We start from the raw sequence: 23967 nt of genomic DNA on the forward strand, positions 1-23967 counted from the left end.
AGTTTGAATCCATTGCTCCGTCTCCGCTTCTCTGGAGCAGCAGAAAACAACCTTTCTCCCTCCTCTATATGACATCCTTTTATATATTTGAACATGGCTATCATATCACCCCTTAACCTTCTCTTCTCCAGGCTAAACATACCCAGCTCCCTAAGCCGTTCCTCATAAGGCATCGTTTCCAGGCCTTTGACCATTTTGGTTGCCCTCCTCTGGACACGTTCCAGCTTTTCAATATCCCTCTTGAACTGTGGTGCCAGAACTGGACACAGTACTCCAGGTGAGGTCTGACCAGAGCAGAATACAGTGGTACTATTACTTCCCTTGATCTAGATGCTATACTCCTATTGATGCAGCCCAGAATTGCATTGGCTTTTTTAGCTGCTGCATCACACTGTTGAGTGTTGACTCATGTCAAGTCTGTGGTCTCTACCAAGACTCCTAGATCCTTTACAAGGCGTATCTGGCGAGCGCCAACCTGAACAGTACCTGAAACAGTTCCTGTGATAAAGCTTCCCTTCCACCAAGAGGCGCTGTACCAGGTGGACGTGGTTTCCGCAGATGGCGCAGTTGCTGCTTCGCGTGTTGCTGGTCTCTGCTAAAATACGTCTCTGGGGGAGAAAGAAGCAAGAGAGAAGTGAACCAGAGACCAGACTCAAAGGGTCCATTTAATCCCGCCTCCCGTTTCGCACTGCAGCCAATTAGGTGCCTCCAGGAAGCGGACAAGCTGCTGGTTTTACAGAGATACACTGCCACTAGACGTGGAAGCTCCACTCTTGGCTATCACGTCCAATTGTAGTCGACAGCCCCCCCCCTGCCCCTCCGTTTAGCTTCAGTCTCTAGGGCAAAAGATGGCCGACCCGTACCGCTGCCACCGGTGAGTTCTCCTTCGCCAGATTGCGAGAGGCTGGAACTGTCTTGGGTTCAGATGGCGGCAGGACTCGCGGGGGCTTGCTGGGGGCTGGCGCCGCCGGTTCAGAAACAACCTTCTTCCCCATCGGCTCCTCGCTGGGTGCGGAAGAAGGGCGTTTTATGCCAGACATTCCTCCAACTGTTGGGAAAGGAAGACAAAAAACACCTCAATAAGGAAGCAGGAAACAGGACCGACTTAAGGTGGTTAGTTCAACCAGGCCCATCCTAGCCATAGAGGCTAGTGGCGCGGAGAACCACGGCGCTGAAGGGTGCTGGAAGGGCGCCAAGTGAGCGCAGGGTTCCGGCGATCTGGCCAGAACTGCGCTCCACGAGCTGAGAGGCTGCGCCGCATCTCTCTCCTTCTCTGAGGACTCCGCGCTGAGCCTCCTTCTCGTTTCCCCAGCACCAGGTTCCGCTCAGTCGAGCTTTGCCACCAGCGTGCGCACAGTGCCCAAGCAGCTCTTGCTGGTCCCGCGGTGCGCGCGCTAGTGGCGAAGCTTGACTGAGCGGAACCCAGCGCTGGGGAAACGAGAAGGAGGCGCAGCGCGGAGTCCTCAGAGGTGGCCTCCCGCTGCTGCCGTGGTCCGCTTGGCACTCCCGGGCCCTTGGAGAGGCTCTGGAGGGGGGCGCTGGAGGGACCTTAGCGCCAGGGCGCTGGATGGGCTTAAGATGGCCCTGAGTTCAACCCCCTAAACCGAGAAAACTAATTGGATCTAATAAGCGGGGAACTGTCTCTCAGTGTAACACAACCTCCTTTGCCAACCTGGGACCCAGGGCCGGATTTAGGTGTGATGAGGCCCTAAGCTACTGAAGGGAATGGGGCCCTTTATATGTCCAGCTGTCCCTTGTCAACAACAAATGGCAATTGATGGACCTAATAGGTATCTAAAGCCATTTGCACATGTTGCCCTGCAACCAGTCCATGCAGAATGTAGGCACCCTATATATAGAAAGGAGTAAACCAGTGATATTTTAGGGCACAGGCTAGCAGGCGGGGGCCATGACTTACATCATAGGAGCCTACACAACACAAAACACTGTTGCCGTATGTAGGTTTTATTTGTTTTTTTTTATCTTATGTTTTGGAAATGTACATCCAGGTGGTTGTTTTTTCTTTAATTCTTTTGGGGCCCCCAAGAGAGTGGGGCCCTAAGCTATAGCTTGTTTAGATGATACGTAAATCGGCACTGTTGGGACGTCCAAATGTTTTGGAGAGCAACTCCCATCAACCTCAGCTTGGGGCAGACTGGCCTAATGGATCTCACAGGGCCATCATGGTCAACTAAGGCCACATTCCCCCCGCCATACTTTTAAAGCACAATGCATACCACTTTAAACCATCATGGCTTCCCCCAAAGAACCTTGGGAGCTGCAGTTTGTCGAGGGTGCCAAGCGTTGTTAGGAGACCCCTGTTTCCCCTCATGGAGCTACATTTCCCAGAGTTCCCTGGGAAGAGGGATCAATGGTTAAACCACTCTGGAAACTGTAGTTCTGTGAGGGGAAGCGGAGGTCTCCTAACATGGCTATTGAAAGCTGTCGCTTCCATCGAGTTGCCAGAACCATTTTTTGAAGCGTTTATTCCAGCTGTGAAATAGCGCAGGATCTATTTTCAGTCAAAAGCTCTGCAGGAGAGATGGAAGGGGTTAGGGAGCCTTACTTACTTGGCGAACGTCCATGGAAATAGTTATAATATTGGGAGACGTAGGTGAGGATGCTCAGTCTGTCGGGGACTTTGAGAGCGACCATGTCCTCCGCATCCAACAAGGCTGGGATGCCCAGTTCCATTTCGGCCACTTTGAAAGCCTATCAGTCGTGAACAGAGGAGACTTGATTGTTATTTTGTTTTGAAATCCCAAACCAGTGAGATTTCTGAGAGGCAAGGCCAAGCCACGGTTTACAAAGCTGAACTATGGTTTGCTACAAGGTCTAAATCAGGGCTTCCGAAACTTGGGTCTCCAGCTGTTTTTGGACTACAATTCCCATCATCCCTGACCACTGATCCTGCTGGTGGGAGTTGTAGTCCAAAAACAGATGGAGATCCAAGTTTCAGAAACCCTGGTCGAAAGCAAGACTCGATTCAGGAGGGCCAGGAACACTCTAGCAACTTAGAGGGGCTGTCCAGGGTCTCTGGCAAGGGGTTTCTTCCCACCCTGCCTGAGAAACCATTCGATGGGAGATACCAGAGCTTGAACCCATGACCTTCTGCATGCAAGGCGGCTGCAGTTCTGTCGAGCTATGGGCTCCAACAACGTGAGCACATGCCTTTAAGCAGACATTTGCCCAACAACCCTTTCATAAAAGATGCTGCGGTCATGCAGGGACGCCTAACCCAGCAGGCGACCTCCCGGGGTGCTGATGGACTACAAATCCCATCAGCCACAGCCAGCATGGCCAATGGTCTGGCATGATGGGAGTTGTAGCCTAGAAACATCCGGGGGGAGGCACAGCCGCCCCAAGACATTTTGGCAACTGAGGCAAACCACAAAGTGCTTTCCCCCAAGGAAGGAGGAGAAAGCCAATATCTACTTAGGGAATGGGGGGGCATCAAACCAACATTACCCCAAAGGCTGTTGCGGGGGAAAGGGGGCCTGAATTGAATCATGCAAGGTGGGTGCAGAGCCCAGGGGACCCCCCAAAGGCAGCCCCCACCATTCTCTCCCAGTAGCGCCTCCTATTTGCCGAGAGGCCACAAGGTTTCCAAGGCTTTGCTCATTTTCAAATGGGGTCGTGCTCATCCGAGTCTGTTAATTGTGACTTCTTCTTTTTTAACCTTTGGCAATCGGGTTTCTGCGGTGATTTGGTCTGTGTATCTGCGTTGAATCCCCCCCCCCCATTGGCGAGGGTGCCTGCCCCTACAATTCTTTTAAAATCAAAGAAATAAATTAGCTTTGAGAGCCGATTCTGGAGCTTGCTGGGGAGGTTTTCCTCTCCCCTCCTCCTCTCTTTTTTCCTCGTGTGCCCTACCATTTAAGTTTGGAAGCCTGAGGAGCATGGCCTGCCTGTCTACTGGTGTTTAGTAAAGGCACTCTGAGACGAAAGAGTAATGATAATGATAATGATAATTTATTATTTATACCCCACCCATCTGGCTGGGGTTGCCCCGCCACTCTGGGCGGCTTCCAACAGAATATTAAAATACAATAATCTATTAAACATTAAAAGCTTCCCTAAACAGGGCTGCCTTCAGATGTCTTCTAAAAGTCTGGTAGCTGTTTTTCTCTTTGGCATCTGGTGGGAGGGTGTTCCACAGGGCGGGTGCCACTACCGAGAAGGCCCTCTGCCTGGTTCCCAGCAACTTGGCTTCTCGCTACGAGGGAACCGCCAGAAGGCCCCTTGGCGCTGGACCTCAGTGTCCAGGCAGAACAAGCAAGGTTTAAAAAAGGCTTTAAACAAACGACACCAGCAAAAACAACAACACCACTAAGTCAAAGACCATTGTTTCCATCTGCCCACTGCTCTCAGCGCTGGTGGGAGATGGTCCTCCTGGGTTTCAGGCTGGGGACTTTCCATTAAGCTCCACCATCTTGAACCCATTACAGTTTTACACAGCTGAGCAGAGAGATCTTAAAACAAGCTTCCTGCTTGTGTTTCCCCCCCTCCCGGTTTGTATTAAAGCTTGGCCTGTTCTAGACTCCCCCTCCTCTCGTTTTCCCAGAGAACAATACCTGTCTTTTCTTTTTCTTTTTAAGGCTTTTATGGCAAGTCGCCGATAGAGCAGCTTCCTCTCCAACTGCTTGAAACAACGAAATGAAAATATACAGGGCTTACGGCAATGGGGTGACCACCATGTTTTGGGGGGCAGAAAATAAGAACTTTGGGTGAGGAGAGAGACCCTCCCCCAGCCCCAGCAACCACGTCTTGCTGTGGTTCAGCAGGGTCAGGTACGGCCAGATGAGAGGCATGCCTTAATGGTTATACTGCAAGTCGGCTAGCCCAGCCCAGCTTGATGTTCTCCAGATGTTGGCTTGGGCTGATGGGGGCTGGAGTTCAACAATAGCTGGAGGGTGTCGGGATGAAGGAAACCGCAGTAGGCAATGAAGAGATCTGCTGGTCCAGGTTGCATGTAACAAAAAAAAGAGTCCCCTGTATTGCAAACACAAACTTAAGCAATAAGAGGCAGCACATGGCTAATAATGTTCTAGCAACATATATAGAACCTGCATTATTTCACAGGTCCTGGACAGAGAACATATGGTGGAGATACAGCTAATAAAATAAATCAATATTGCATGAACAGAATTGGAGAAGGTAGTCAATCGAGGCAAACAAGCCTTTCCATAGTCCCAGTCCCGCAATCATGCGATAATAGAAGCTCAAAGTGCAGCAATTCTTAAGCAGAGAATATGTAATAGAATCCCAGAAAATGAAAGTCTATCGCTAGTAGTCCCCATAGTCCATCGGTATAGGAGGCGGCAAACAAGCCTTTCAACAGTCACAATCCTGAACCTGTGAGATAATGGATGATTCAAAAACCTAGTACTGTACAGTCATACCTCAGTTTAAGTCTGCTGCGGTTTGAGTACTCTCGGTTTGAGTACTCCGCGGGCCCGGAAGTGTTTACTTCCGGGTTCTGTGGCGCGTGGATACGCAGAAGCGATCTGTGCGCCAGAAGCACTTTATTGGCGCTTCACACACACGCGGAAGAGGCGCTCCATTTAAGTACTGCTCAGGGAGCGAACAACTCCGTGAAACCAATCGCGTCCTTAAACCGAGGTCCCACTGTACAGTTTTTCCAGATGATAAACTGTTTCAATAGAAATTCTTCATCAGCATATGAATGGTCCGAACAGGTGCTTCAAGTAGCATGCGATCAGCACTCACTAAGAAGCTAATGAAGAATGGGACTATTGAAAGGATTGCTTGCCTCGATTGACGACCTTCTCCAATTCTGTTCATGCAATATTGATTAGTTGTATCTCCACCATATGTTTTCTATTCAAGAATTGTGAAATAACACAGGTTATATATATGTTGTTAGAACATTATTAGCCACGTTTTGCCTCTCATTGCTTAAGTTGGTCCAGGTGGCATGTCACAGTAAACCATGGGTAGGCAAACTAAGGCCTGGGGGGCCGGATCTGGCCCAATCGCCTTCTAAATCTGGCCTGCAGATGGTCCAGGAATCAGCGTGTTTTTACATGAGTAGAATGTGTCCTTTTATTTAAAATGCATCTCTGGGTTATTTGTGGGGCATAGGAATTTGTTCATATTTTCTTTCAAAATACAGTCCGCCCCCCCCCCACAAGGTCTGAGGGACAGTGGACCGGCCCCCTGCTGAAAAAGTTTGCTGCCCCCTGTGCTATAATGTTATTGTTTTAATTAAATAAATTGTTATTAAGGAAATGGTTATTCTTTTCCTTTCAACAAAGTACAGCAGAAAAGTTGTCCAAATGTCAACAGTAAACTTATTAAACCTCACAATAATTTCATAATTATCTGTCTATGTATTTCTAATAGTATAACCAAATCAGCAATTTTTGATATAACTGTAAAAACTACTCTGAAAATTTATTATTTCAAAAAGGAAACCTTCATCTGGTTGTAAATATTAAGATTATACCAGCAAGAATGAGTCTTTCTGTAAAAAAGTGACTAGTCTTACTGACTAGTGATTTAAATCATGATTTAAATTGTGATTTAAATCGATTTGATTTAAATCAAATCCACCCTGCTGTGGAGTATGATAATGTATTTTCCTTGCCAGGAGGAAGCTAGGGGTCTGGTTGTATAGATGCCTTTCTGCCTATACTGCAACTCGCTCTACGCGGGGCTGCCCTTGAAACTGTCCCAGAAACTCCAGTGGGGTCCTTGCCATGGGAGCATATTCACCCAGTGCTCTACCAGCTGCACTGGCTCCCAGTGGAGTATAAGGTCAGGTTTAAGGTGCTGGTTTTGACCTTTAAAGCCCTAGGCAGCCTCTCCTGGTATGTCCCGCAGAGGACCCTAAGGTCCATGAATGATAATAGCTTAAAGGTCCCGGGCCCTAAGGAAGCCAGACTATCCTCCACCAGGGCCAGGGCCTTTTCAGTGGTGGCTCCGACCTGGTGGAATGCTCTGTCCCACGAGACTAGGGCCCTGCAGGACTTGATCCCCTTCCACAGGGCCTGTAAGACAGAGCTATTCCGCCTGGCCTTCAATTTGAATTAGCCTGATCCTCTCTTCCCTTTTCCCTTTCCTCTTCTATGAAGAGACCCGTCTGGGACCCCACATTTAAACTCTTCCCTGGTTTCCTTGCTGGCCCTAGTAGAACCAACTTGGCCAGTTAGCCCTGGTGATCATTTGATGTCTACTGACTGGGGTTCCCCCCCCCCCATGACCCATAGCTGCCAAGTTTTCCCTTTTCTCGCGAGGAAGCCTATTCAGCATAAGGGAAAATCCCTTAAAAAAAGGGATAACTTGGCAGCTATGCCATGACCCCTGAATTTTTGAATTTTATTGACATTGATGCTGCATTTATGTTGTATTTTATGCTGTTTTTAAGTTGCTTTTTAATCAATGTTTTATATTTGCTGTTAGCTGCCCTGAGCCCGGTTTTTAAACCGGGAAGGGCAGGGTATAAATAAAAAATTATTATCATTGTTGTTGTTGTTGTTTGTTGTTATTATATTCCTGCCTCTGGCCCAGCCCAGCATGAGCATGGGGCCCCCCAAAGTCTCCCACAAGGGAATGAAGTACCCCCGTGCTCTGCTGAATTAAAGACTGGTTTCAGGACTCAGGAACCAGAGGGGGGGAAGCCCAGCGGTAAAGAGATGTCACAGCATCGCCCCAGCGCTCAGTGGAGGGTCAAGTCACTAGTCCTCATGGAAATGTTCTCTGGGAGGGCCAGGATGAGGATGAGGCTTCTGCTGAGCAGCGGTGGAACCGATTCTGGACTGAGGCCAAGGAAGCTGTCCTTGGAGAAGCCGCAAAATCTGCAGCCCATCTTGTTCACAAGGCACATTCCATTCTGAATGCATTCATTCATTCATTCATTCATCCAGCCAGCCCACATTCAGATTTTTGGAGCCAGTACAGAGCCGGATGGGTGGTCCGAATGCCGTGCCTCTGTTGGGAAACATCTGTGCAAGACAACAGCTCCCTCCCCCCGCCCGCCCAACCACGCATGCAAAGATCCAGAAATGCAATTTTCGGAAAACACAAGCGAATGAACAGGGCATGATCCAGTTTCCAAATGGGAAGCCAGAGTCTAGGGAGAGGTTGCAAAAAAAAAAAAGGTGTAGAGAAGCAGGGTCAAATGGAGACTGGGGTGATCTTGCAGATAGTAGCCAGGTTTCTGCAACATGCGGTGAGGATTCGTGAATGTTGTACAACAGTATTTTAATCGTTAGATGCAGATTTTGCTGAGTGATTCTGTTGTACTAAACCTTTCAGGATTTTGTTTGAATGTGAATAAAGGTTTGAGACCAGGGTGATCCAGGTTCAAATCCTACCTTCCCCGTTCAGTCATGAAGCCTACTGGGCAAGTCTATGGCTAACCTAACTCACAGGGTTGATGTGAAGATCATAGAAGCATAGAATTATAGCGTTGGAAGAGACCACAAGGGCCATCCAGTCCAACCCCCTGCCAAGCAGGAAACACCATCAAAGCATTCTTGACATATGCCTGTCAAGCCTCTGCTTAAAGACCTCCAAAGAAGGAGACTCCACCACACTCCTTGGTAGCAAATTCCACTGCCGAACAGCTCTTACTGTCAGGAAGTTCTTCCTAATGTTTAGGTGGAATCTTCTTTCTTGTAGTTTGAATCCATTGCTCCGTGTCCGCTTCTCTGGAGCAGCAGGAGATAAAACAGGAAGGAGGGCCATCTATGCTGTTCCACAATCCTCAGAAAAAGGTGTGTGTGTGTGTGTGTGTGTGTGTGTGTAGTATTTAATTATTTGTTTATCTATTGCAGGCACGTCCAACAGGTAGATCCTGATCTACCAGTAGATCAGTGGATGTCTGTGGTAAAGCACTGGTAGATCACTGGCTCCCCCCAAAGAAGCTCAACAAGTTTGGCTCCCCTAAACAAAGCTCAATTTTTTGCCTACACCCCCCAAAAAACGGAGCTTTCCCCCTCCCTATAAAAGCTCAACAACTTTCACCTGAACCCAAAAAAAGGGGGTAGATCACTGCCAGTTTATAACTCTGAAAGTAGATCGCAGTCTCTTGGGAGTTGGCCACCCCTGATTCTATTGCATATCCATGTGGATACGCTTATTCTTCAATCCTTCACCTCTCCCCTCAAACAAATTATAAACTTGCCTAACCGCCTTGAGGATCTGGATGTGTGTGAGTGTTGGTGACGTCACGTGCATTGGCCAATAGACACCCCTCATGTCCAGTTTTTCCCTCGCTGCCGTGGTTGACCACGTTGGAAATCTTGCAGAACTGGTTTTTCACAACTCGGACAGAAAAGGGCGGCACTCTTTGTCCTGAACAGTAAAGGATACTTTTTATGCTAGCCTACGGCTCAAACAAATTCCTGATTTTCTTCTCTGGCAACAGGGCAAATGAACGGCAGCCTTTGGTTCGATTCAGGGCACATTTCCAAGCATTTTGTACAAAAGTGGCAAACCTAGATTAAACAGGTACAGATGGAGGAGTGTTTGAATTGACCCAAAGGCTGCCCGATGCAGGCAGAATGTAAGAAGGGTTAAGTTTCTTGGCACGCTGTCTAAATTTATGGTCCGTTTGTTTTGATCTAATCTATCCAGGGCCAAATCATGGGGCAGAGAGGAGGGGCAGAGAGGCACCCTGAGGGCACAGCAAACATGACGTCACAGCAGGAAGCAGAACTGGAAAATCTTACCAGCTGGTTGTTTTCATAGATGTTTTCTTTGCTCAGAGCATTGAAGTTTCTGGAAAAGAAGGTCAAAGAGAAGGAAGCTTTTAGCCAAACGAGCGAGACTGGGCACCAACAACTTTATTCACCTGGAGAGTGGGGCATGCAATCCTGCCAGGTGCAGGGTGCAGGGGTCTGAGTTTCGAGTGTGTTCTCTGCAGGGATTGTCGCAGGCAAAGCAGCACCCAGCAGGATCAAACCCTCAGCCTGCCAGCTCTGCTCACTATTTGGGGCGCTGTGATCTCGCACGATTTCCCCGCGAAGAAAGCGTTTTCCCCGGATCTGCGATCTTGTGCATTTTGAGGGATCATGACCATGAAAGGTGCTTTTTCAGGGAGAAATTGCAGCGTGAAATCACGGGAGATCACTGCACCTAAAATTGCCTACTGTACATGTTCTTGCAAGGGGAAAAAAAGGGAATACGACATCCTGACATCCAGAATATGGCGTCCTGGTTTTTCCCTTTTGATGTGCTGGAGGGTACGGAATGGGGGCCTCCTAACAATTCCCAGCACCCTTAACAAACTACAGCTCCCAGAATTCTTTGCAGGGGGAAGCCATGCCTGTTTAAAGTGGCATGATGCTGTTAACGTGGCCAGAGAAGCAGGTAGATAACGTTTATTAAAAGCACCTTCCAAACTTGAGAAGTCTTGCTGAGCAACATGAACCGGTGCAGCCACCTCCCAAATCCTATAGCAGACATCCCCAACTCCATGCATCTCCAGAGATCTTGAACTACAACTCCCTTAAGCCTGGGAAAAGCTGGCTTGCACTCGCCTCTGATCTCAGACCAAGCAACAAACAACCAATTGTCCACTGAGTGGGTGGGAGACTCTGTAGGTTCTCAAACGCCTTCGTACTCATACAACTTGGAACCCAAACACTGCAAACCTGGAAGTAAGTGTTCTGGTTTGCGATTTTTTTTCAGAAGCCGAACGTTCTCTGTTTTGAGTGTTACGCTTCCGTTTTGAGTATTAAGCTGAGGTCTGTCTGGTTTTGCTACTTATTTTGGGTTTTTGCTTTTGTGCCTCTTTTTTGTTTTGTTTTTGTGACTGTGTGGAACCTAGTTCAGCTACTGATGGATGGATGGATGGATGGATGGATGGATGGATGGATGGATGGATGGATGGATTGTGTGACCGCAGTACAGTGGTACCTTGAGTTACAAACGCCTCAGGTTACAAACGCTTCAGGTTACAAACTCCGCTAACCTGGAAGAGTTACATCGAGTTGAGAACTTTGCCCCAGGATGAGAATAGAAATCGTGTGCTGGCGGTGCAGTGACAGCAAGAGGCCCCATTAGCGGAATCACGCCTCTAGCTAAGAACAGTTTCGGGTTAAGAACGGACCTCCGGAACGAATTAAGTTCGTGGTACCACTGTACACGGATTACTGCTTTCATTTTATGGATCAATGGTCTCGTTAGATAGTAAAATTCATGTTAAATTGCTGTTTTAGGTGTTGTTTTTAAAAGTCTGGAACGGATCAATCCGTTTTGCCTTACTTTCTATGGGAAAACCCGCTTGGTTTTGGAATGCTTTGTTTTGGAACAAAGCATTCCAAAATGAATTAGGTTTGGGAATGAATTAGGTTTGGGAACCAAGGTACCGCTGTACTGGGAAGAACCTGGGCATGGAGATAGATAGATAAACTTCATTTCGGCCATAGGCCCATAATGCACTGCAACCAAGGATAAAACAGTATAAAACCGACATACATAAAAACAATCAGACAAAATAAAGACATAAAAGAATCAGAACAATCAGACAAAATTAGTCCCTCATACAAGGAACTTATGTACAACATTTTTAAACGTTTCAAGTAGTTTTGTGGGGCTTTTAGCTATGGTTAAAATGTTAGTACATTGCAGGCTTTCATTTTTCATTACTCAGATCAGAAGGTTACTCGAATGATGTAGCTTGATGTCAGTAGTCGTAAAGCAAGTTATGCTGCTTTTTGTAAGAAAGAACTGGAATCAAATATCTTGCTACAAGTAATGTTTTGGTCGAATCATCATCTTGCAGCAGGTATGTTAATTGGGTCTCCAGCGGCTTGTCCGTGGTTTCCAGAATTAGAGGGTACAAGATTTTAGTCCGAGCGGGCGTATGCAGGGCGCAACAGAACAGTATATGGTAGAGGGATTCTATTGTTCTGTTGTCACACATGCATAAAACTGAAATTTGGCCTTTGGAAAACCTGTGCCCCAGGACATTGGATGGGAAAACATTAAATCTTGCTTTGGTGAAGGCGAATCTGTGGGCTGCGACAGAAAGAAAAGACAGGTACGATGGAATCTGAGGTGTGGGCTGTATGCCTTGATTCAGCGGGGAACATGTTCCACCTCCCGTTATAATATTTTGATGGAAATCATAGATATCTAGTTTTTGAATTATAGTTCTTTTGGCTGAGGGAAGATCTAATTTCAATAGGTCCGATGGGAACAATCCGTAGGACATGATTTTGGAGTGGATTTTTTTTGCCCAGGGACTAACAAAGTCGTCTCTCCAAAGACATTGGATGAGATGGTGATTGGGCAATCTATGCCACAAGGACAGCCAATAGCAGAAGATATGCTTCCATAAGGAGTTTTCTAACAAGGGAATTTTAAGTTTAAGGCGAATAGCTGCATTGCTCACGCACTGGGGCAATTTCAAAAGGCGTCTCAGAAATTGGTTCACTGGGCATGGAGTTTTAGGGAAGCATGACTCAGCATCGATGAGTCATCAAAAATTACTTGAGAACACATTTCCTCCCAAGGCATAGCTGGCTGGGCAACGGAGAAGCCACAAAGCAGCCCAAAACCCATGCTGATCTTTGCTCTTTACTACTCCGGCTCAAGACTTGAAAGGAAATCATCACCGCCGGTGCTTTAGGTTTATAACCCTGCTGCAATTTGGAGGCAATGCCCTGGCTTTCTCTTTCATTTCCACTTGGGCCTTAACCTTAACACCCACCTGGAGGATGCAAAGTTCGGCACGCAAACACAGAGGTTGGGCACGGGAGGAAAGTCCCCTGCCGGTTTGCGTGTCCAGACACAGATAAGGACACTGGAGCAGGACAGCCAGAGGATAAAAGGAGAGGTGGGAAGAAGATAAAGTCCCAACAAGAGCAGAATGGCAGATGAAGTTGATGGACTCCGCTGAAATGGCTAAAATGACCTGAAGGATCAGAAATCAGGAAGACCAACATTTTAATAGAGAATGGGGGAAACTTATAACTTATCTCAAAGACCGTTGCAAACAGTTAAAATCATTAGTAGGTTCGGAATATCACTTATAGTTTGAGTCTGAATTTTGGACACATGAAAATGTAAAAGATTTGGATTGTCGTAAAAGATGCAGGAGGAAATGATTAATAATAGGACCCACAAAGGGGAGGGTGGAAGTCCAGGAGATTCCTTGGAATCTTGTACGATTTATGTTTGATATATCTCTGTAAAATTTTAATTTGAAAAACCAAATAAATAAATTTAAAATAAAAGGAGAGGTGGCAACACAGTTCCTAGCCACCTTCCATGTTCAGGGGGTCTCTATACACCTCTTTTGTTGAGTCACCAGAAGCAATTTAGGATCTGTCTGGGAATCTTTAGCTGTGATTCCTGCATTGCAGGGGGTTGGACTAGATGACCCTTGAGATCCCTTCCAACTCTGCAATTCTGTGATTCTATAATGTGTAACCAGGTCAGGTGTACATGGAGCTAGGTCAGCTGAAGAATGGGGAAACAGCCCTGGTGCATCTCAGGACTCAGCTATACAGCTGCAAATATAATGTTTTAGGTGTGTTCTATGTGCATTATACAAATGTGACACTAGAGGGCAATGGTAAGCTTATGGCAAATTCAAAAAGCATTTTCACAACGTTTTTTATATGTCCTTGATTCCACATCAAGCTGTACTACTCTGTGCCAGACTGCTTGTTCAGCTATTTCTTTATTTCGTAATATTTATATACCACTAGATGGTAAAGTAGTGATGTATGGAAGTGAGAGCTAGACCATAAAGAAGGCTGATCACCGAAGAATTGATGCTTTTGAATTATGGTGCTGGAGGAGACTCTTGAGAGTCCCATGGACTGCAAGAAGATCAAACCTATCCATTCTGAAGGAAATCAGCCCTGAGTGCTCACTTGAAGGACAGATCCTGAAGCTGAGGCTCCAATACTTTGGCCACCACATGAGAAGAGAAGACTCCCTGGAAAAGACCCTGATGTTGGGAAAGATGGAGGGCACAAGGAGAAGGGGACGACAGAGGATGAGATGGTTGGACAGTGCTCTCGAAGCTACGAATATGAGTTTGACCAAACTGCGGGAGGCAGTGCAAGACAGGAGTGCCTGGCGTGCTCTGGTCCATGGGGTCACGAAGAGTCGGACACGACTAAACAACAACAACAAGATGGTAAAAGAACTCAAAGTGGTTTACAAAAAAAGAATAAAACCGTGCAATCATCGGTAAAAACATCAATTTAAAACACTCAGAGAAATTTAAATCAGTGACAAGCTAAAAACAGATAAAACACATTTCAACTTTTTACATGTCTGGGTAAAGGTAAAGGGACCCCTGACCATTAGGTCCAGTCGTTACTGACTCTGGGGTTGCGCGCTCATCTTGCGTTATTGGCTGAGGGAGCCGGCGTACAGCTTCCAGGTCATGTGGCCTGGCGAACCAGAGCAGCACACGGAAATGCCGTTTACCTTCCCGCTGTAGCAGTACGTATTTATCTATGCGCTTTCAAATTGCTAGGTTGGCAGGAGCTGGGACCAAGCAACGGGTGCTCACCCCGTCGCGGGGATTCGAACCGCCGACCTTCTGATCGGCAAGCCCTAGGCTCAGTGGTTTAACCCACAGTGCCACCCGCTGTCCCACATGTCTGGGTAGGCTTGTCCAAATGAAAATGTCTTCAGGAAAGAGAACAGGGAAGGCGCCTGCCAGGTGTCAATTAGCAGGGAGTTCCAAAGTGTAAAAAATTGAGCTCTTATGAACGTGGAATTGGCATTATACGGCACCAGTAACCATAGCTGCCAAGTTTTCGCTTTTCTCACGAGGAAGCCTATTCAGCATAAGGGAAAATCCCTGTAAAAAAGGGATAACTTGGCAGCTATGCCAGTAACTATGCCAGTTCCGCAGATGGAAGCGGCCGAGTAGGCAGATAAGGGATGAGGGAATCTTGCAGGTAAAGTCTTCTCAAGCGGGAAAGTGAGTTTATATGCTAATAGTAACGTCTTGAACTTTGCCCAGGAGCAAATCAGCAACCAGTGCAGATCTCGGAGCACAGGTGTTATATGCTGACAAGGCCTCGCTCCTGTCAGCAATCGTGCTGCAGCATCAAGTGCGAGGGAAGCCCCACATAGAGTGCATTGCAGTAATCCAATCTTGAACTACTGTGGCCAAGCTATCATGGTCCAGGAACAATTGCAGCTGGTAAAAGCAGGAAGAAGTCTCAAAGTTCTGGAAAAACTAGCTTCTCTGCCTTCTAAAAGGTAAAGGGACCCCTGACCATTAGGTCCAGTCGTGACCGACTCTGGGGTTGCGGCGCTCATCTCGCATTATTGGCCGAGGGAGCCGGCGTATAGCTTCCAGGTCATGTGGCCAGCATGACAAAGCCGCTTCTGGCAAACCAGAGCAGCACATGGAAACGCCGTTTACCTTCCCGCTGTAGCGGTTCCTATTTATCTACTTGCATTTTGACGTGCTTTCGAACTGCTAGGTTGGCAGGAGCTGGGACCAAGCAACGGGAGCTCACCCCGTCACAGGGATTCGAACCACCGACCTTCTGATCAGCAAGCCCTAGGCTCAGTGCTTTAACCACAGCGCCACCTGGGTCCCAATGACCATTAAGGGTTGCCAACTTTTTTTACCAGCCTCTACACCAGGGTCCCCAAACTAAGGCCCGGGGGCCGGATGCGGCCCAATCGCCTTCTAAATCCGGCCTGCGGACGGTCCGGGAATCAGTGTGTTTTTACATGGGTAGAATGTGTCATTTTATTTAAAATGCATCTCTGGGTTATTTGTGGGGCCTAGGAATTCGTTCATTCCCCCCCCCCCGCAAAATATAATCCGGCCCCCCACAAGTTCTGAGGGACAGTGGACCGGTCCCCTGCTGAAAACGTTTGCTGACCCCTGCTCTACACCTGTGTCTTCGACCACAGCTCGATCTGTACACATTTATTAGCAAGTGATAATGCAGAGTCCTCAACGGTGGCTGCAGGCCACACTTCCCTCTGAAAGGCACAGGAGCAAGGCAGGAAAGTTTCTGCTGGTTAGTTGGCAACGCTTCAAGCTAGAAGCCTGAAATTTAGTTGAGAGGTGGCTGAGACACCCCATTTCCAGGGGAGAGTGGGGGAAGAACCGAAAAGTCATCTGAGCATTCCTCTTCAAAAATCTGGTCATCTGAGCATTCCTCTTCAAAAACAGGACCCAAAGAGCATACGAGATTGAAACAGAGTTTCCACATTAGCTAGACAGCTAAAACTTTCCAATAGTTTGTCCGGCTGTGTAATGGTTAGAGCAGGCTTCCCCAACCTCGGCCCTCTTGGTGTTTTGAGACTACAATTCCCATCATCCCTGACCACTGGTTCTGCTAGCTAGGGATCATGGGAGTTGTAGGCCAAAAACATCTGGAGGGCCGAGGTTGAGGAAGCCTGGGTTAGAGGATTGAATCCTGCTTCAAAATCCTGCTCAGCCACGAAGTTCACTGGCTGGCCTCAGGCCATTTGCTCCGGCGCAGTCTATCCTACCTTGCAGGGCTGTTGTTGAGGACAAAATAGAGAAGGGTCTGGAGGAAAGGTGGGATACAAATATAGTAAACAAAACCATAATAGCAGGCAAGTAGCAGTCCCAGTATGTTCCGGGAATGCAAACTGGATTCACTAGTCCCATCTTACTTGATGTTTGCAAATTGATACTGTTGCTCTGCAGTTTTCTGAACTGCCCTTTGCTGGAATGTGAGCTTATCCTTTCCTGTACATGCAAACAAGGCAGAGAAGCTGGAAACAGTTGCTTGGTTGTCCTCCACTCCCCCGAAGGATCCTGCCCGTACTCGCATCTCAGCTCAGGGCAAGGAAGGACAAGGGGTCTGAGGCTGACCCTGAGTCACTGACCCCCACATGCCTGTGGGAAGTTTCCAGAAGCAGCATCATAATCATATCAACATCCTGGGAAAGGCTTGACCTGTTGATTTCTGCCTGCCGTGCAAAAGAACCCCACTCAGTAGAAGCCAAGCGATTTCCTCAAGGGCATGCGGCCTCCTCTATCATTTCCCAGCTGCTTAAAAAAGGAAAATTTTGCAAGCGAGAAGCGGCACCGCATAAAATTCCACCCTCCGACTTCTACACAACTATTAAAGGCACAGGAGGTCAAACAGACCTGCCTGATGCAGGAATGAAACAGGAGTGGAAATGAAGGGAAAGCGGGGAGAAGGAGGGGAATCCCGTGCCCTCAGAACAACACCGGGGCAGTGAAAAAGGATTCCCGCTGCCACAGTTTGCAAGGAAAGTTGATTCCCTGGCCGGGAAGAGAACAGGCAGGGAGAGAGGTTCAAGGAAATGCCTGAGGGAGGTGGGAGGGGCTGGCAGGAAGCAGGAAGAGATACACGAGAAGGGAAAAAGGAGGCTAAATAATGAAGAGACAAAGCCCACTTGGCACCATAAATAAAGGGCTGTGATGCCACTTTAAATAGCTGTGGTTTCATAGAATCATAGAATTGGGGAGGGGGCCCAAGGGTCATCTAGTCCAACCCCCTGCAATGCAGGAATCTCAACTCGATCTTATATGACAGATGGCCATCCAACGCTTATTAAAAAACCCCAATGAAGGTTTTTAAGATATGGAGATACAGAGGAGCTCAGCCGCCTCTCCTGGCTCAGGCGCTGCTGATTCAGGACAGAGGCAGGAAAGTACTTAGTTCTTTGCTTTCTCTACAGTTTTGGTGAAGGCTCGCTTTTACTTCTGGATCCTCAGCACGACAGATTTTTCCTTCCTCCGCTCACAAATCGGCTTCAGGTCAGCTTCCAGTTCAGCTCCTCCAAGAATCCTGGGAGCTGTGGTTTTATAGGGTGCTGGGAGTTTCTGGGAGACCCCTCTATTGCCCTCGCACTGCTGCAGACAATCTTGCTTGGCTACGAGTGATCGCCAAAGAAGAAAGAAGAATAAGAAGCAGGGAAACCTGGGAATTGTAGCTCCCTCGCTACGTGGGAATAATCATATTGGTCTACCTCGCAGGGTCGCTATAAAGATGACCAGGAAAAAGTATGTGCATTGCTCCCAGCACTAAGCTCTCCCATTATTAAGGTAGATTTGCGGTATGTGTGTGTGTGTGTGTGTGTCAAACATTGGAGGCAATGACTTCGGCTCGTCCATGATACTATGGCAGCAGCAATTGCAGACAACAATGGCTCTCAAAGTGAACCATTCACAGTGGCATCAGGGGTTAAACAGGGTTGTGTTATCAGCCCATTTATTATTTTCATCACCATGATCCTACACTCTGTCAAATGGAAACCTGCCACCGGAGTAGAAATCATATATTGAACAGATGGAAAGCTCTTTCATCTGAATAGGCTGAAAGCAAAAAGTAAGGTTACCATAACTTCCATCATAGAGCTTCAGCATGCTGATGACAACGTAGTGTGTGCACATTCAGAGGATGACCTCCAAACCATCCTAAATATCTTTGCAGAAGCTTATGGAAATCTTGGCCTATTACTCAACATCCCCAAAAAAACAAAGTGCTGCACCAACAAGCACAAAATAACCCCTCTGCAGTGCCACAAATCCAACTCAGTGGTGTAAGTGTCGATCACTTCTGCCTGCCTGCACAGTTATCTTTCTACAGGGGCCGACACTGATGCCGAAATCCAGCTTCGCCTGAGCTCTGCGAGTGCAGCTTTCTCCCGATTGAAGTGCAGGGTGTTTGAGGACTGGGACATTTGCAGGGAAACCAAAATGCTTGTTTACAAAGCTATTGTACTGCCAAACTTACTATATGCTTGTGAAACATGGACCACTTATAAACGCCATCTCCAACTCCTCAAAAGATTCCATCAACGGTGTCTCCAAAAATTTTTACACATCACTTGTGAAGACAGGCAAACTAATACCAGTGTACTGGAAGAAGCAAAGATCACCAGTGTCGAAGCAATGATTCTTCAACATCAACTTTGTTGGACTGGTCATGTTGTGTGGATGCCTGATGATCGTCTTCCAAAGCAACTACTCTTTACAAACTTAAAAATGTAAAGCGTAATTCTGATGGTCAACAAAAAAGGTTTAAAGATGGTCTCAAGGCAAATCTTTTAAAATGTAGTATAAACACCGACAATTGGGAAACACTGGCCTGCGAGTGCTCCAGTTGGAGAACAGCCTTTACCAAAAGTGTCATGGACTTTGAGGACGCTCAAACTCAGGATGAAAGAGAGAAACATGCTAAGAGGAAGGCACGCTTGGCAAACCCCACCATGATCAACTCCCATCTGGAAACCTACAGTATTTTTCACTCCATAAAATGCCCTTTTTCCCTCCTAAAAAGTAAGGGGAAATGTCTGTGCGTCTTATGGAGTGAATGTGTGGTCCTTGGAGCCGAATTGCCCAGGGGCAAAAAGCAGATCATGCTTTTTTTTTTTAAGAAAGAGCTAAAGGCTAACAAGAGGGGTGTTAAATCAGCAGCTGATTGCAAGAGATCAGGGAGGGAGATAAGGGAAGCTAGCTCCCACCCCACCCTGCCCCCTTGCCCAGGCCTCCATTGTTGAATGTTCTGCAGAGGGAGACTGTTTGTTTCCCCAGCAACATGTGACTGGCTGATTAGATTATCAGAAGCTCTAGAACTGTCAGTTGAACAGGATTTTTTCCCTTTGCAAAGAAAACTCAACAACTTTGAGCTGATCCTTTAAAAAATGGGGCTTTTCCTCTTTCCTCCTCTGAAAACTAAGTGCGTCTTATGGTCAGGTGCGTCTTATGGAGCGAAAAAAATACATTATGTCCCCACTGTGGAAGGAAGTATAGATCCAGAATTGGCCTCCACAGTCACTTACGGACTTATTGTTAAGATCGTGTTCATGGAAGACAATCTTACTCGGCTATGAGTGATCATCAAAGAAGGAGGGGGGGAAGCCCTTGAGTGAGCAGATTCTGTTTCACTTCTCTCCTCCCCCCCACCCTCGCCTGCTTTTCCCGAGAAGGATGTGGATGATGTATAAACAGCCAAACATGTGTCAGACCTGTTAGCAAAGCAAGTCAAAACAATAACAGGCGAACAGGCTTTCCATCTAAACTATTTGCTTTAGCCTCCACATTCCAAGGGGTAAGTTTAGTGTCTGTTTGCTGAGAAATAAACACTGTTTAAACACAGATGCAATCAAGAGAAAGGGTTTGGGATAAGAATCCTGGTTTTTTTCCCAGGAAGGCTCCATTGCAAAGGTCCAGAAACAGATGGGTTCTTAAGAACAGAGCAAAACTTATTGAATCCATCTGTGGATCGAACAGTGAGAGCTGTTTGACAGTGGAAGAATCTCCCTCAAAAGGTGGGGGACTCTCCTTCCTTTTTAAGCAGAGATTGGATGGCCACATGTCAGGGATGCTTTAGCTGAGATTCCTGCATTGCAGGGGGTTGGACAAGATGATATTTGGGGGTACCTTCCAACTCTACATTTCTACGATTCTTTGACCCGTTGGTGCTGAAGACAAGAGGAGAGGGCTGGGTAAGCTTGACCGCTTGACCGCTCAGCTGTCTTCTTTCTCATTTCCCACTAGTTCCTTCGTCAGAGTCGGTCACATGGAAGGAAGTGGGACAAGAGCACATTATGCCACAGTGGCTCAGACGGTCATGCATAACCACTGAGTTCATTCATCATGTGCGTTTGGGGTTTCAACAGGAATGGCATCATCCGGTGGGCGAAGTTTGGTTGTGAGCGATTCCTTTGTCTGGCCCTCGTCTGCGGGAGTGGAGGGTGATATAGTGGATCCCTGACAGGCCAGTGGAAAACCTCTTAGTTTTTTTAAATCCCAAGAGAAGGCAGTTCCTTTTTCTTTGCTTCTTAATCCTTTTGCTCCTGCAATGAATTTACTTGGGGAGGAGAAGGGGGGGGCTGCATTTTGTTATTTATGATTTGGAATTCCATCCTGCTTTTTGTGGGCGGCAGCTGCCAATTTGAATTAATTTTCAAGTTTCGGGGGATGATCAGTGAACCTCTTAGCTTTGGGGTCAATGCATGCAGCCCTAGTGTGAATCTAGGGCAAAACAGGGGGGGGGACTTGCTAAAATGGGAGGGGCAAGCTGTGCTGCACAGCTCCCAGTCAAGTACTCCCTATTGCAGCTGATCTCACCAGGGCTTGCTGTGATTGTACCATCAACTAGAAGGGACCATGAGGGTCATCTAGTCCAACCCCCTAAAATGCAAGAATATTTTGCCCAATGTGTGGCTTGAATCCATGACCCAGAGATTAAGGGCCTCATACTCTAGCGGCTGAGCTACCCGGGATATTGTAGAGGTTCAGAAAAGGGCAACCAAAATTATTGATATTCCACACTAGGGATCATTACGGAAAGAGCTGAAAAGAAAAATGCTGATATCGTGACACTGTGATGCAAATCTCAGGTGCAACTGCATTTGGAATACCGTGTAGTGTTCTGGTCACCTCACCCCAAAAAGGATATGGAAGAGATGGAGAAAGTTCAGAAAAGGGCAATGCAGATAATCCTGGGGATGGATCAACAACCTTACAAGGAAAGGCAACAGCATTTGGGAGTTTTTTGTTTAGGGAAAAGGCAAGTTAGAGGGGATAAGATGCAAGTTTATAAAAAAAAATTGCATAGCATGAAGAAAGTGGATAGATAAAAATTTTGCTCCCTCTCTCAGAATACTAGAGGATATCCTGAGAAGCTGAACATTGGAAGGTTCAGGAGAGACAAAAATAATTTATCCACATAGCGCATAGTTAAATTGTAGGACCTTGCCTACAAAGGTCCGTATAGTTAAAGCTATGGTTTTCCCCGTAGTGATGTATGGAAGTGAGAGCTGGACCATCAAGAAGGCTGATCGCCGAAGAATTGATGCTTTTGAATTATGGTGCTGGAGGAGACTCTTGAGAGTCCCACGGACTACAAGAAGATCAAACCTATCCATTCTGAAGGAAATCAGCCCTGAGTGCTCACTGGAAGGACGATTGTGAAGCTGAGACTCCAATACTTTGGCCACCTCATGAGAAGAGAAGAATCCTTGGAAAAGACCCTGATGTTGGGAAAGATTGAGGGCACTAGGAGAAGGGGACGACAGAGGACGAGGTGGTTGGACAGTGTTCTCGAAGCTACGAACATGAGTTTGACCAAACTGCGGGAGGCAGTGCAAGACAGGAGTGCCTGGCGTGCTCTGGTCCATGGGGTCACGAAGAGTCGGACATGACTAAACGACTAAACAACAAATTGTGTGGTCCCCTACTGCAAAATGTGATAATGGCCACCAACTTGCATGGCTTATAAAGAAGATTGCAGAAATCCACAGAGGTAAAGGCTATCGGCAGTGGCTATCCGTTACATCTCTCTATTATCACTTTTGCTTTTATGTGAAAAAATTTGTTCAGATCTCACCTCTGTCATGAATTCCCTTGGGGGAGTTTGGCAAGCCACCCTGCAGCACTAATACCACCCCTACCTCACAGGGTTGTTGTACGGATTGTCAGGACAAAATTAATGAGCATGTTTTTAAAACCTCCCTTCATCCGGATTGACTCCAGGGCAAGTTACAGGTTTGTTTGTTTGTCTGTCTGCTTTTAAGCACACAAGACGAAACTGAGGGGGAAGGAGCAGGCAAGTACACTTTAAAAGTACAGAAGAACTTTTTAAAAGGCTGATCAAACAAAAAGTGGGGTTTGTGGTTTTTTTTACTTGGCGCCTAAAAGAAAGCCGTGATGCTGCCAGGTGAGCCTCAGGGGACGGCATCCCATAACAAGGAAGAAAGCTTCTCTCACGAAGCACCACCCACTTCACTTGAAAAGGGGAGGCACAAACAGAGGTGGACATTGGAACATGATTTCAGAGCAAAGGCAAGTTGATAAGGAAGCTTACTGGGTCGACCTAGATGCCTGGGTGTGTATGTTAATGAATGTGAAGCTCTATGGGCCAAAGCAGCCTTCTGCAAACTGGCGCCCTCCATAAGTTGTTGGGCTCCAATTCCCATCAGCCCCAGCCAGCATGTCATGTGGTCCCCAACATCAGCAATTACTACTACTTAAAGAGACCCAGGTGGCGCTGTGGATTAAACCACTGAGCCTAGGGCTTGCTGATCAGAAGGTCGGCGGTTCGAATCCCTGTGACAGGGTGAGCTCCCGTTGCTTGGTCCCAGCTCCTGCCAACCTAGCAGTTCGAAAGCACGTCAAAATGCAAGTAGATAAATAGGGACCGCTACAGCGGGAAGGTAAACGGTGTTTCCATGTGCTGCTCTGGTTTGCCAGAAGCAGCTTTGTCATGCTGGCCACATGACCTGGAAGCTATAGCCGGCTCCCTCGGCCAATAATGCGAGATGAGCGCGCAACCCCAGAGTCGGTCACGACTGGACCTAATGGTCAGGGGTCCCTTTACCTTTATTAAAGAGAGATATCCTCGCATCATATTTTCTGATCAGAGCACTTTGACATTTCATCTCGCGTAGGAGCAACTTTGGACCACAAGCCTCAGCTGACCCTGAAGAAGTTGCCTCCACCTATTTTAAATATTATTATTATTAATTGATTGATTGATTGCATTTATATACTGCCTTTGTCTCTGATGAGCTCAGGGCACCATGCGTGGTTCTCCCTGTCTCCTCATTTAATCCTCACAACAACCCTGTGAAGTAATAATAATAATAATTTATTATTTATATCCCGCCCATCTGGCTGGGCTTCCCCAGTCATTCTGGGCGGCTTCCAACAGAAATATTAGAATACACTAATTTCTTAAAGATTAAAAGCTTCCCTAAACAGGGCTGCCTTCAGATGTCCTCTAAAAGTCTGGTAGTTATTTTTCTTTTTGACATCTGGTGGGAGGGTGTTCCACAGGGTGGGCGCCACCACCGAGAAGGCCCTCTGCCTGGTTCCCTGCAACTTTGCTTCTCGCAGTGAGGGAACCACCAGAAGGCCCTCGGAGCTGGACCTCAGTGTAGACCAGGTTGAGAGTGTGTGCCTGTTCTGAGATATAGCTCAGTTGTGGAGCATGGTGTTGGTAATGCCAAGGTTGCAGGTTTGATCCCAGTATAGGACAGCTGAGTATT

The 23967-nt window shown here is 47.2% G+C and overlaps 1 protein-coding gene across 2 annotated transcripts in view; it reads right to left on the reverse strand.

The window, feature by feature from the left end:
* Window positions 1-23967, reverse strand: part of MICALL2 (MICAL like 2) — a 51169-nt gene that overhangs the window by 26106 nt on the left and 1096 nt on the right. For both annotated transcript variants that reach the window (XM_060282492.2, XM_060282491.2), the window contains exons 2-5: window positions 9699-9747; window positions 2571-2712; window positions 864-1048; window positions 487-608 (exon numbers count right to left, since the gene is read on the reverse strand). In XM_060282492.2, coding sequence (XP_060138475.2) covers window positions 487-608; window positions 864-1048; window positions 2571-2712; window positions 9699-9747 — 498 coding nt within the window. The remainder of the gene's footprint in view (window positions 1-486; window positions 609-863; window positions 1049-2570; window positions 2713-9698; window positions 9748-23967) is intronic.

Source organism: Zootoca vivipara, chromosome 13 (assembly GCF_965207765.1).
Source record: "Zootoca vivipara chromosome 13, rZooViv2.hap1.1, whole genome shotgun sequence".
Lineage (NCBI taxonomy): Eukaryota > Metazoa > Chordata > Lepidosauria > Squamata > Lacertidae > Zootoca > Zootoca vivipara.